This window comes from Komagataella phaffii, chromosome 3, assembly GCF_000027005.1.
Source record: "Komagataella phaffii GS115 chromosome 3, complete sequence".
Taxonomy (NCBI): Eukaryota; Fungi; Ascomycota; class Pichiomycetes; order Pichiales; family Pichiaceae; genus Komagataella; species Komagataella phaffii.
In genome coordinates, this window is record NC_012965.1 from 1422704 (window position 1) to 1435356 (window position 12653).

The following is a 12653-nucleotide window of genomic DNA, read 5'->3' on the forward strand; positions in this document are numbered from 1 at the left end:
GGCAACTTAGGAGATTCTTATATATTAGCGCATGATACTTGCTTTAACCGCGATTGATTACGAAATGCGGTTATACTATGGTGAAACTATATCTTTGAAGTTTGGGAGGCTAAACGGACAAACATGCTGAGAGAAGTCAAAATAAAATAGCTTCACAAGAATGGTTGGGACGCACTGTGATAGCTATCAAGTTACTCTGCCTAGACGGCCAGAGATGTTACGATTTTTCACCGAAAATCAAGATGTTCAGCGTATCCACAGTTGGATCTCCGTATGGATGAATGCCTGTCAATTTTGACCTATTTACAAGAGATATTCACGCATCTGAGAGCTAGTTAGTGTCAAACCCGAATCCTTTCATGCAGACCTTGTATTGGGAAATCAAGTCATCACATTTTCCTGAGTCTTGACCATTTATTAATAAGCATTGATCACGGGCCTCTTTCTCTGGCTTGCAGACACAACATGGCTTGGGCTTAGCTAACAACGCCGTTAGTACGCTTAATCCCTAATTCTTCTGAAGCTTAAAAGCCTACTTACATTCTGCTTTTGGTTGTTGAGCTGGTTCGGACATCGTCGGTGTGATCTTTGGGAAGGAGAAAATAACTGAGGCTCGCGGTTGGCTTTTGAAAGAGCTTTCCCCGGACGAAAAAGCATTACACCACTTACTCCGTCTAAAGAATTATTGTCTCCTCCCACATGGGTTTATCATACGCGAAACTTTCCCTATGTGTTCCCCTTCTGTCATCCTTTTCTGTTAAAGTTTCTTCGTTACTCAGCAATGTCTGATCAGTGTAAGCTACTAGGTCCATTCTCCTTGTTTGTACAAGCGATCCTAGGGCTTCTGTCACTGAGTTCCCTTCTTTTTAAAAGATACCAAGAGTATCCCCACCAGAGACCATGGCTGATCTGGTTTTTCGACGTGTCTAAGCAAGTGTTCGGCAGTTTGGGAATACATATATTGAATGTCATCGCAAGCATAATATTTGGTGGTGATGACTTCGACATTGATGACGAAGACGAAAACCCTTGTGATTATTACTTCCTCAATATTCTGTTTGATACCACGGTGGGCATTCCCATTCTCTGGTTATTCTTATGGATGATTTATAATGGGTGTTCAAGACTGGGCATAGAAGGCATAGTATCTGGTCAGTATGGTAATCCCCCCAAGTTGAGCTATTACTTCAAACAGCTGGCTCTCTACATATTAGGCCTGTTCCTCACAAAAAGTACAATCTACCTTCTATTATTATCCAATGATTGGTTTTATTTAATGGCTGATTGGATCCTGAGCTGGACTGAAGGTCATCCAAGGTTGCAGCTCTTCATTGTGTTAATGATTTTCCCACTAATTATGAACGCTATTCAATATTACATTGTCGATAATATTCTGAAAAGTCCCGAGTATTCAGATGGCGAAGACACTGCCGAAGGCCATGTGTCACCAAACGGCCTGCTTAATCAAGGAAAACTGGTAGAAAACTATAACTCCATAAATGGTGCATAAAAAGATTTCTTAATGTAATAATAATCTCGCATCATTTCACTGGCATTGTCCTACTCATATATCGACAAACGACATCTATTATACTATTTAAACGGATTCATCCTCTTCATTGCCCAAAATTCCATCCACGGCTGCGTACAGCACTAACTTGGAGGCCTTAGGATCTTTCGTCACCACAAACTTAGTCTGTTCGGTAGCATCACCATGTTCATATTCGTGTCTAATAATATCGATCAACGACTTGACAATACCCCAACCATTACCTTGTTGTAGTCCGATCTGTGCGGAAAGATCTTGAGGCTTGTAGGTAGCAACACCTAGAATGACATGAGTTTGGTTGCTCTTTGGAGTGTTTCTAGCAACAAATCCAATTTTGATTGTGTCGTTTCCCGTCAAGATTGCTTCGGTAGTCCAGTTGGAGATCTTGTTATTGTTCTTCTTCATTTCAGAAGCCATAATAGCACCACGTTGTTGCGTTAATTTGACCTTCCAGTCAAACTCCTTAGGGTCATACTGGTTCAAGGCTTTGACCGAGACAAATCCTTGGTCCTTCATGTAAGCATCTACTGGGGTACGGACTATGATTGGCAAAGGTTCTGCTTCCTCGTCGTTCTCAGGTAACAAGAATTTTCTGTATCTGTAGCCCTTTGGTAGGATATCCTTACCAATTGGGAAAGGTGGCTCCTCCGTGTCAAGAGTGACGCCTGCATTTGGCACCACAGTTGAGTCAACAAAATTGTCGTTAATTATAGTAGCCTCAGTGATCAAATTATCAGCATTATTAATGTTAGTGTCATGAGTATCAGATGGAGGGCTGGAGGAGTTTTCATCCACTGTGACCTTATCCAAAATAGAACCATCTCTCTTGTCAAAATAATAGTTGTCACCTTTCCTAGTAACAATGACATCCCAAGAATAGGAAGCTCTTGATGCGCACATCAATTGAGTTAAAACGTTGGAGGTGAAGAACACTTTTGCTTCCTTCTTCTCAGCCAACTCCTTGATGATAGGGTCTTTTGAGACGGTAGGATTAATGGAATGACGATTGGAAGCTTTGAGAGGAGCAGAGACACCGTTGTTCAATTTCTCAAAAGTCTTCTGGTACAATGGGACAGAACCGAAGGTGCGGACATCGGAACCAGGACCGACCTCCAAATTTAATTTAGTAAGCTTAGAAAATTCAATATCAGAGATAATCTTCCATGATTTGCTCACCTTGATAGAGCTCTCTCTATTCTTGTTGATGTCTTCCTTCATACGGTTGTTGTACCAAGTGCTGTTAGAGTAGCCTGGTTTACGCTGAGTTTGTGGGCGGACAGAAGATTTCTTTCCTCGGAGAACAGTGGGCTGTCTCTGTTGATTAGCATTCTGGTTATTCTGGTTATTCGATTGAGCGTTAGGCAAGTTGAATGAGTCCTTAGCAGTAGATATGGAGCTGTCAACGACCGAAAACTCACCGTCTTCATCGTTCTCAGCAGCAAATGAGGCAGCCGCAGAAGCTCCATAAGCGTGGTACTGATCTCTTTGGCCTCTTTGTAACTTAACGTTCTTTTGGACAGATTGTTGCTGAGATCCTCCCTCCTTGGATTGTTGCCAGTCAGCTGCCTTACCTAGCTTATCGGACTTTGAGTAAGGAGCGTATGGGATGTCATGGAAACGCAAATTTTCAGGGACAGTGGATGAGGGACCCCAAGCAGAGCCGGAGGGTGTCAAGAAATCAAATTGCAATGGTACTTGAGACATTGTGTTCTGGCGATAATTTTTTTGGAGAGAAAAATGAACGAAAAAATATATAGTAGGATTCTCTTTCTCAGACAAGTGTACCACCCAATACAGAATGTCCCTTTAACACCCAGTGGCAAGAGAGAGGGAGTGAGTTTCTTAGTAGTTGACATATTCTCTGAAACATACACACTTTAAAAATAATACATATCCCCAATGAACGGCATCAATGTGGATATAAACCATCTGAAAAAGGGAGAGGTCAACCTAGGAACTTCAATTATGGCCGTCAAGTTTGATGGAGGTGTCATTTTGGGGGCTGATTCTCGTACCACTACAGGTGCTTACATTGCCAACAGAGTAACAGATAAATTGACTCAAGTCCACGGCACCGTGTGGTGTTGTAGATCAGGCTCTGCTGCAGATACCCAAGCTGTTGCCGACATAGTGAAGTATCACTTAGAACTGTATGAAGCCCAACATGGAGCACCACCAACTACTAAGATAGCTGCGTCATTATTCCAGGAATTGTGCTACAACAACAAGGATGCATTAACAGCTGGTATTATCTGTGCCGGATATGATGATAAAGAGAAGGGTGCAATTTACAGTATCCCAATTGGAGGTTCTATTCACAAACAAGAATATGCCATTGCCGGTTCGGGATCGACGTTTATTTATGGATACTGTAACAAGAATTTCAAAAGCAATATGACAAGAGATGAGACTGTTGAATTTATCAAAACTTCGTTGTCGCAGGCGATCAAATGGGATGGATCTTCAGGTGGTGTTATACGAATGGTTGTACTGACTGCGTCTGGAGTTGAAAGATTAGTGTTCTACCCTGAAGATTATGTTAACGCTTAGATTATAAAATTAAACGAAATGTTAATGGGTATATCCAAATATGTCGTAGTGATGATCTGGTATTTTTCTTTTTCAGCTAGCTTCAATTCTCGAGACCTTTAGATTATATAATTTTCTTCCTTAATGGGATGTCACTATCTGAGTACCTCCAGGAATTCCTTCCAAAGGACACCAGGTTTGACGTTCTACACGTCCAATCGCAACCAAAAGTGGCTAAGAATGTTGTGTGTGGTCTAAGTGAAGACTCTACGTGCATAAAAATCCAGCATTTCATCGTTCTGTATTCTCAGAAAGTCCCAGTGATTGGACTAGAGGTCCATCGATACGTGATAATTCATAGAGATCATACGCAATTGCTCTTATTTGTATCCAAAGCGGATACTGCAGGCCTCATCTCTGTTCCATCGTTAAAGGTTGGTTTGGTTGTGAAGAGTTGTTTGAAGTTTATTCTTCAATTGGATCTAGGACAATGTTTGGGCAAAGTATTGCCACGATACCCCACGTTTGAAAGCGTCGAAAAAGTGGACACAGTGGCTGATTCTCTCAAATTTCTTGCTGACATATCAGCTGGAAGAGAATCCTTCAACCCAAAGACGCATTACGTTGGATTCGAACCAAAGAATCCAATTATTGCCCAAATTTGCATGTTCACTCGCCCTGAACCCCAGTATCTCTTCCCCAACTCAGGAAAAAACCATCTGAAGCATCAACTATCCGGTGAGAGTCTACTGAGATGGTGGATCCGTATAATTGACGAATTGGTCACGGAATTAGACTTCCACGGAAACACAAAGTTCAAAGTTACCATTCCCGGAGCTGAAAAGTCAAGTATACTAAAATACTTGCCGAACGAGAAGTGGGAAGTTGGTGATATTTTTTCTTCCCAGGAGTCAGATATAGCCGTTTACAAGATTCCTTTACTTCCAGATGATCCAAAAGGTAGATTTCTAGAGCACTTGGTGGTAGAAGGGCGAGCTAAATCTACGAGTATCCAGCGATTCTGGTTGGAGCTAAGTGCTAGACAGGAGTTCCGTTTAGGGATCACTGTGGGGGTGATTGGCGTTTCTGGAGAATTGGGTGTACCTGCTCTTGAGAAAGTTAAATACGAGGAGATGGTGGTCTTTCGAAAGAAAAAGTTTCTTAAGCTGAAATTGTTCGTGACAGGAGAAGATTACTCATCTGTGGAGGAGATCAACTCTTTTAACGATATCAAGAACGTTTTTGGTGATGAAGTATTTTCTTCAATAGTTGGAAGGATGGAAATACCTAGCCAGGAGTCGACTATATCTAAGCCTTCTATTAGAGCTCCACCTTTAGTTAATGACCTGACATCCATGATTAGACGACGCAAATAGGGTCAATGTATGAAGAAGGGGGGGGGACGTGGGGAACGCCTAGCACTAGCAGTTTCAATGGATTCCATCTGATCATGCTTTTTTGAAGTGGTTAACAATTTATCCTGTTCGTTAGGTGACTTCAACTCAATCAATTATGAATTAGCATGAATTCCTGACTTGAACAGCAAACAAACTGTTACAGATCAGCCTAATAAATGAAAGAATTGAGATGCGGAGTGCTTTTGGAAATAAAATGCAAGCTTACAGACACGCCAAGGGAACATTAGACAGTTGGTCAATATTTCACAAGTTGAGATCAACGGTAAATGAGGTTGTAATTAGACAATGATGAATGATTTGACCTTGTGAGGTGATTAGTGGTAAATGGAGTTGTAAATGTGGCGAATCCTCGTTGTGTATACACATTTAGCTCTTAGCATAGTTGTCAATTTAGAGTACAGGCCTGCGACCTAAATTATTGGAAATAAGGGCATTATCAATGACGAACAGTTCATCTGATAGCCCACCAAACATTGCCTGAGGCCCAGACAATGCTTGCGTATACGTAAACCCAACTGGGTAGGCTGAGTGCATATTATCAATCTCACTAATACCTATTTCGGTTCAGTTCACAGAGTGACCATCTGCAATGACAATAATAGACCTACCTAGTACATGATTCGAAATAATAAGAATAAAACACATTACTACGCATACTGTTACTCGTTCTACCAATAAATTCCAGACTACAGACAGATGACATCAGGATGGAAACTGCTGGTTACCTGGTACGCTCACTCTCAACTGTTCTTATTATTGCTACTTCCTTCTAGATCTGTATCTCATCTGCCGAAGTATTCATGCGTCTCCGCCAAATATTCCTCCAGTAGTAGCACCAAATCTTACCTTGCCACCAAACATTATCTTCGCGAATGTTATGCATTGCCATGCTTTCAGGAACCCAAAAGACCAATACAACTCTAAATAAAGACTATACCCTTGCGATCAGGTTCATCTTCAAAAGCACTCCTAATTAAAGATCACGCGTTAATTTTCATTTTTGCTTTAATTTTAAGATACCCCGCTGATTGAAACCCGCTCCGTATCGCAATCATGTCTGCCTTGAAAGATCTTATTCCAGTTGTCAACAAGTTGCAGGACATAGTCACAACAACAAACTTGACTGAGCTAGACCTTCCCCTATTGACGATTATAGGCTCCCAATCCGCAGGTAAATCATCTGTTTTGGAGAATATCGTTGGTAAAGACTTTTTACCCAGAGGAACCGGAATCGTTACCAGAAGGCCTTTGATTCTTCAGTTGATCAACATTCAGCCTGATGATCCATTAGTTTACCAAAACTCCTCCTCTTCTGGCCCAGGATACCCAGAAAGCTCTGATGTCGCTGAAGAGCCTACACTAGAGGATCACCTAAGAAAGAACGCCGATCCATCCGGTGCGGATGACCAATCACCAGTTGCAGAATGGGGCCAATTTCTCCACTTGCCAGGGAAACGTTTCTACAACTTTCAAGAGATCCGAAGAGAAATTGAGGCTGAAACAGCCAGAATAGCAGGCAAGAACAAAGGAATCAGTAGAGTCCCTATCAATTTGAAAATTTATTCGCCAAATGTGTTGAATCTAACCATGGTTGATCTTCCGGGTTTGACCAAGATTCCCATAGGTGATCAGCCAACAGACATTGAAAGGCAGATCAAAAACTTGATTTTGGAATATATTGCTAGACCAAATGCAATCATCCTTGCTGTATCCCCAGCAAATGTTGACCTGGTTAACAGTGAAGCCTTGAAGTTAGCGAGACAAGTAGATCCCCAAGGTAAGAGAACAATCGGTGTTCTCTCCAAGGTTGACCTGATGGATCATGGGACCAATGCCCTGGACATTCTTACTGGAAAGGTGTACCCACTAAAACTGGGATTCATAGGAGTAGTCAACCGATCACAACAGGACATTTCTGTCAACAAAGCACTCTTCGATAGTTTAAGAGCTGAAGAAGAGTTTTTCCAATCTCATGCTGCGTACAGGAATATTGCAAACAGATGCGGAACCAAGTATTTGGCCAGAGTCCTCAATCAGACTTTGATGAACCACATTAGAGAAAGATTGCCTGATATCAAGGCTAAATTAAACACCTTGATGGGTCAAACTGAACAAGAGCTTGCATCGTATGGAGATATGGGTTCAGTTTCTGAGTCGAACAAAGGTGGCCTTATTCTGCAGTTGATGACAAAGTTCGCAACTAATTTTGTAAACTCAATTGAGGGAAATTCCTCTTCTGTCAGTACAAAAGAACTATGTGGAGGTGCAAGGATATATTCCATTTACAATGATGTTTTTGGAAGTTCTTTGTTGAGTATTAATCCAACTGCTAGTTTATCAGTGAGCGATATTAGAACTGCAATTCGGAACTCTACTGGTCCCAGACCTTCCCTCTTTGTCCCAGAACTGGCATTTGACCTCTTGGTTAAACCCCAAATCAAGCTTTTAGAGGGCCCATCACACAGGTGCGTAGAACTGGTGTATGAAGAACTAATGAAGATTTGCCACAATTGTGGTTCTCCTGAACTTGGTCGTTACCCAAAGTTGCAGGCTAAACTGATTGAGGTGATATCTGACCTGCTCAGAGAAAGGCTAGGACCAACCACCCAATACGTTGAAAGTCTCATTGATATCCACAGGGCTTACATCAACACAAACCATCCTAACTTTGTTGGCGCTGCTGCCGCTATGACCAGTGTTGTTGAAGAAAGAAAAAAGCAAAAGGAAGAAAGTATGAGAATTAAAACACGAGAAGAGAAGAAGAAGTCAACTGAAACTGGTTCTGCTTCGAGTCCAGATTCGCCTAAAGAATTGTTGTTGGAAAATGGTTCTACTAACAGTTCTGTCAGTCAACTTATTGAAAAGCATCGCAAATCGAGTGACTCTGTTCATGGAGATGATTCTCGTCATGCTCAACAGCAGAATGGGGATAACAAGGAGTCTTTCTTAAACTTTTTCTTTGGGAAAGATTCGCAGCAGGAGAACCAGCAGCAACAGTTACATCAAAATAAACCAGCTACCAGGCCATTTCAATTCGCAGAAGACAGTGAAACGTTGCACTTTTCCAATGAGCCAGAGGCTCAAACCGCTATTCAGCGTATGGATGCTCTAAATCTCCATAAGGATACCGAAGCTCATCTATCCGAGCGAGAACAATTGGAGTGTGAGTTAATCAGACGCTTGATAGATTCATATTTTGACATTGTCAGAGAGATGATTCAAGATCAGGTCCCAAAGGCAGTTATGTGTCTTTTGGTAAACTACACTAAGGAGTGTGTTCAAAACAGGTTAGTTTCGAAGCTCTATAAAGAGTCCATGTTTGATGAGTTACTCTTCGAAGATGAGAACTTGGCTCAAGAAAGAGAAAAATGTCAGAAGTTACTAAACACTTACAAGGAAGCCAGTGAAATCATCAACGAAGTAATCTAGATTTTATAGTATTATTATCTGGACATACTGTATATATAGAAAGAAAAATATTTAGTTGTTATTGAGAGGGTGTTTATCCCTTTGCAAAGTTCCTAGTAGCGAGCGTCTTTAGCTTTAACGGGAATTCGTAGATTTTTTTCTCTGCCCTATAAATGGATGATATAAAGTTTAAAATGTAAGTTGACGCCAGCACTGACCCTTCAATAAAGTTTAACTAACCTCAAGCCTTTTGTTGAATCCAGATCCTTCGAAATCGTCAAAGACTTTCAAGATTATCAATAGCTTACATAAGAAGAATGGACCTTTTGAAGCTGTGTTCTTGATGGGTGATGCCTTTTCATCGAGTGAAGATTTCCAGAATTTGAAATCCCTGGATGTCCCAGTGTATTGTCAAGAGGAATTAGATAAAGATATTGAGCGTGAAGTACCTGAAGTTGACAATTTACTGTTTTTGGGACGCTTTGGCACGTACAAGTTGAATTGTGGATTGACTGTTGGGTATATCTCAGGTAGGATAACGGATTACGATGCAATGTACAAATATTTTGATGGCAAAATTGTGGATATATTGTTGACTTTTCAGTGGCCCAAGGCCATTGCTAGAGAGAAGAAACTGACTTTGGTCAGTAATGAAAAACTGGATCCAATAGTGTCAATGGTTCAACCAAGATATCATTTTGCAGTTGGTACAGACTCTGGAAAATACCTAGAAAGAGATCCCTTTAAATGGAAAGATACAACCAGGGTAACCAGGTTCATTTCATTAGCTAAATATGGTAGAGAAGACAAATGGTGTTATGCATTTAAGATTGGTTTATCGAACAGTGAAGACCAACATTTGGATATATCGTCCGAGAACCCTTTTGAAAATCAGATTGAGGAGCCTGAAGAAGAAAAGGTCCTGAAACGATCATCTGAACCAGATAGTGTTTCTAAGAAAAGAGCAAGGCTTGTGGATCCTTCAACCTGTTTCTTCTGTCTCTCAAACCCCAAAGTGGCTACCTATATGATTATCTCAATTTCGAGTTCGGTCTATCTTACAGTAGCTAAAGGACCTTTAACCTTTCCTCGAGATGAACTGAATTTCAGTGGACATGGTATTATTATTGCAATTTCTCATGTTCCCACCTTACGTAGTGGCGTTGAGGATCAACAGCTCAGTGTCCTTAACTCAGACTTTTACAGAGATATTCTCAAGTACCAGTTGGCTTTGATCAAAATGTTCCAGTCCATTCAGACAACCAATTACTGCGTGGTATTTTTTGAAATCAGCAGATCTTCTGCCATTCATTATCACATTCAATTCGTCCCCATTCCAACTGAATTGATTGATGGCTTTGAAACACAATTACATAAAACATGCAAGAAAAATTCGGAAATGTATCCCAACAATGTCACAGTACAATTTGAAAAGTTAGATGAAACCATCGAAGAAGACAAAAGCAAGCTTGAGTCGATTATGAATGACCAAGAATACATTCTCTTCACGGTGGCACACAGTGAGTCAAAATATATCAAGTACATTGCCAAGTTACCCAAAGAAGGAACTGTGGACCTACAGCTCCCTAGAAAAGTTCTGTCGTACCTTCTTTCGACTCCCAAGAGGTCACAATGGCAAAAGTGTGTCCAACCATTCCATGTTGAAGAGGAAGAGGCTCAAAACTTTAGAATAAAATTCAAACCTTATGATTTCACAATGAACAACACAATAATATAAAGTCAAATCATCAATTAGAATACCATAATATAATTTTTTTCTTAACTAATAGAGAGTACCAAAATGAGTTTGATATCTCACGTTTGGATCTGCCCTAACATTCTGGTTGTCCAAAATAGGACTCAAGATGTTGGAAGGGTTGCTATTAGGGTCATTCTTGTGCTTGAAGGTAAAACCGATAAAATTCTTATAGTCACCTCTACACGAACCTTGAGCTTTTCGTTCATCCTCCTCTCGTTTTAACATCACATCTTTGTACTTGGCTAAGTGTTGTTCATTGTTGAAATCGTCAAAATATCCAGCATCCTCTTCGTTATCCAGATCTGGTACGAATGGAGGTTTACGGGATCTAAGATTTGACCAGTCAACCTCTGCAAAATAAGGCAAAGCCATAACATGCTGCATGTCTCTAACACGATCTTTGGGAGAAGCAATACACCTAGAGATAAGATTCCATGTACGGTCACTAAAAAAATATCGTCCATCTTCCAACCTGGGTCGTCTCAGTGTTTCTTTCCACTTTCGCAGGTTGTGATATGTCTCATCAGAACTAGCACCGGAAAATGGAGGATATCCTACCAGAATTTCGAACAACATACATCCTAATGACCAATAGTCAATGGTGTAATCGTAAGCCTTGCCTTCTAAAACTTCTAAAGCCATGTAGTCTGGCGAACCAACAACTGAGTGTGCATAGTGAACATCCTTTTCCCTCAAAGATTGGTATAGCTGCCTTCTCTCTTTAATCGACCTCTCTGTGGGATGGAATTGCAAATCCTTGACCTCATTCAGTTTTAGTTTCATGCTTTCGATCCTATCTGTAGAGACAGAACCAGCAGCCAGACCAAAATCAGTAAGTTTGATGTGACCTGTCGCATCGATCAGGAAGTTCTCAGGCTTCAGATCACGATGCGTGTAACCCAACTCATGTAAAGAGTTGACAGCTGCAAACATTTCACTAATATAATATCTTGCTTGAGGAGAATTCAAGACACGGGCTCCCAATAACAGAGTACGGAAATCTCCACCAGGAACAAATTGCATAGCCATGTAGACATTATCTGCGTCTTGGAAAGCGTAAAATAACTTGACCAACCACTCAGATCTGGTATTTGTAAGAATGTCTCTCTCGGTTAGTACATGTCTTGCTTCAGATCCAGATAAGAGCAGACGTTTACTCAGAACTTTGAGAGCAACAACCTCTTTGGTGTCTTTCTTTTTAGCCAAGTATACTGCACCATATCCACCTTGGCCAACCTGAGTTATAATATTAAAGTCCTTATTTCTTGGTTTATTTCTCCTCTTTCTCAAAAGAGCTCTTTCTCTTCCTGTGTAGTTTCTCCATTGAATCTCCCTTTGTTCTTCAGGAAGTTTCATCAAGGTGTCCTGAACTTTTTCCAGCCTTTCACGACGAGAAATGACATAGTCAAACATGTCATAATAGTAGTCCAGAAAGTACATTTGGCAAACTGTAGCCAAACGACGAGTCTTGGGGCTGTTAGCCTTCAATTGAATCTCTCGTTGCTTTCTTGTGGGAGAACTAGGTCGGGATTTTCTGGGACTCTGTCCATAATTTCCATTCTGATGGGACAGTACGCTCTTAGCTGGAGAAGTTGGGGGAGTGTTTTCCTTGCCGGTTAAACTGGTCATTGGTCTTATCAGTTGAGCATTCGGGAGGTAATTTTCTAGCAAAGGATTCTCTAGCTTTGTTGGAGCAGTGGGCTCAAAAGAAAATTTGCTATCGTTATAATTATCAAATGTGATACCTTTCATTTCGGAGGTGATGTCTTCCATTTCACCTCCATCCATGGTTTGAAGCTTAGAGCTACGGCCAAAGAAGTTGGTCATCTTTAGCGTCATAATTCAGTGGTTTGTGAGCAAAGCGTAGAAAAGACTTGAGATACGAGTGATAGAGATGAAGAAGAAGGTGTGTTTGTGATTGATAGCCATGAAGGGAGAGAATGTATATTTACATATTGCCCAATTGGGAATTCTTAATTTACCCTTGAAG

The 12653-nt window shown here is 40.9% G+C and overlaps 8 protein-coding genes across 8 annotated transcripts; 5 read left to right on the forward strand and 3 right to left on the reverse strand.

The window, feature by feature from the left end:
- Positions 1 to 331: 331 nt before the first annotated feature.
- On the reverse strand, positions 332 to 574 carry PAS_chr3_0745 (Cytochrome c oxidase assembly protein/Cu2+ chaperone; the record flags this gene model as incomplete). The annotated part of the gene is made up of 2 exons (XM_002492929.1): positions 332 to 480; positions 541 to 574. The coding sequence occupies 2 exons, from the start codon at positions 572 to 574 to the stop codon at positions 332 to 334; spliced, it is 183 nt and encodes a 60-aa protein (XP_002492974.1).
- A 207-nt stretch (positions 575 to 781) lies between these two features.
- On the forward strand, positions 782 to 1510 carry PAS_chr3_0746 (uncharacterized protein; the record flags this gene model as incomplete). The annotated part of the gene is made up of 1 exon (XM_002492930.1): positions 782 to 1510. One exon carries the CDS (start codon positions 782 to 784, stop codon positions 1508 to 1510), a length of 729 nt encoding a protein of 242 aa, XP_002492975.1.
- Positions 1511 to 1597: 87 nt separating this feature from the next.
- PAS_chr3_0747 (Hypothetical protein) lies at positions 1598 to 3253 on the reverse strand (the record flags this gene model as incomplete). Its single annotated transcript, XM_002492931.1, has 1 exon — positions 1598 to 3253. The coding sequence occupies one exon, from the start codon at positions 3251 to 3253 to the stop codon at positions 1598 to 1600; it is 1656 nt and encodes a 551-aa protein (XP_002492976.1).
- Positions 3254 to 3448: 195 nt separating this feature from the next.
- On the forward strand, positions 3449 to 4099 carry PAS_chr3_0748 (uncharacterized protein; the record flags this gene model as incomplete). The annotated part of the gene is made up of 1 exon (XM_002492932.1): positions 3449 to 4099. One exon carries the CDS (start codon positions 3449 to 3451, stop codon positions 4097 to 4099), a length of 651 nt encoding a protein of 216 aa, XP_002492977.1.
- Positions 4100 to 4227: 128 nt separating this feature from the next.
- PAS_chr3_0749 (Histone acetyltransferase critical for cell survival in the presence of DNA damage during S phase) lies at positions 4228 to 5454 on the forward strand (the record flags this gene model as incomplete). The annotated part of the gene is made up of 1 exon (XM_002492933.1): positions 4228 to 5454. One exon carries the CDS (start codon positions 4228 to 4230, stop codon positions 5452 to 5454), a length of 1227 nt encoding a protein of 408 aa, XP_002492978.1.
- Positions 5455 to 6549: 1095 nt separating this feature from the next.
- Positions 6550 to 8925, forward strand: PAS_chr3_0751 (Dynamin-related GTPase; the record flags this gene model as incomplete). The annotated part of the gene is made up of 1 exon (XM_002492934.1): positions 6550 to 8925. One exon carries the CDS (start codon positions 6550 to 6552, stop codon positions 8923 to 8925), a length of 2376 nt encoding a protein of 791 aa, XP_002492979.1.
- A 322-nt stretch (positions 8926 to 9247) lies between these two features.
- Positions 9248 to 10642, forward strand: PAS_chr3_1216 (uncharacterized protein; the record flags this gene model as incomplete). The annotated part of the gene is made up of 1 exon (XM_002492935.1): positions 9248 to 10642. The coding sequence occupies one exon, from the start codon at positions 9248 to 9250 to the stop codon at positions 10640 to 10642; it is 1395 nt and encodes a 464-aa protein (XP_002492980.1).
- A 45-nt stretch (positions 10643 to 10687) lies between these two features.
- On the reverse strand, positions 10688 to 12502 carry PAS_chr3_0752 (Ser/Thr kinase involved in transcription and stress response; the record flags this gene model as incomplete). Its single annotated transcript, XM_002492936.1, has 1 exon — positions 10688 to 12502. One exon carries the CDS (start codon positions 12500 to 12502, stop codon positions 10688 to 10690), a length of 1815 nt encoding a protein of 604 aa, XP_002492981.1.
- Positions 12503 to 12653: the final 151 nt, after the last annotated feature.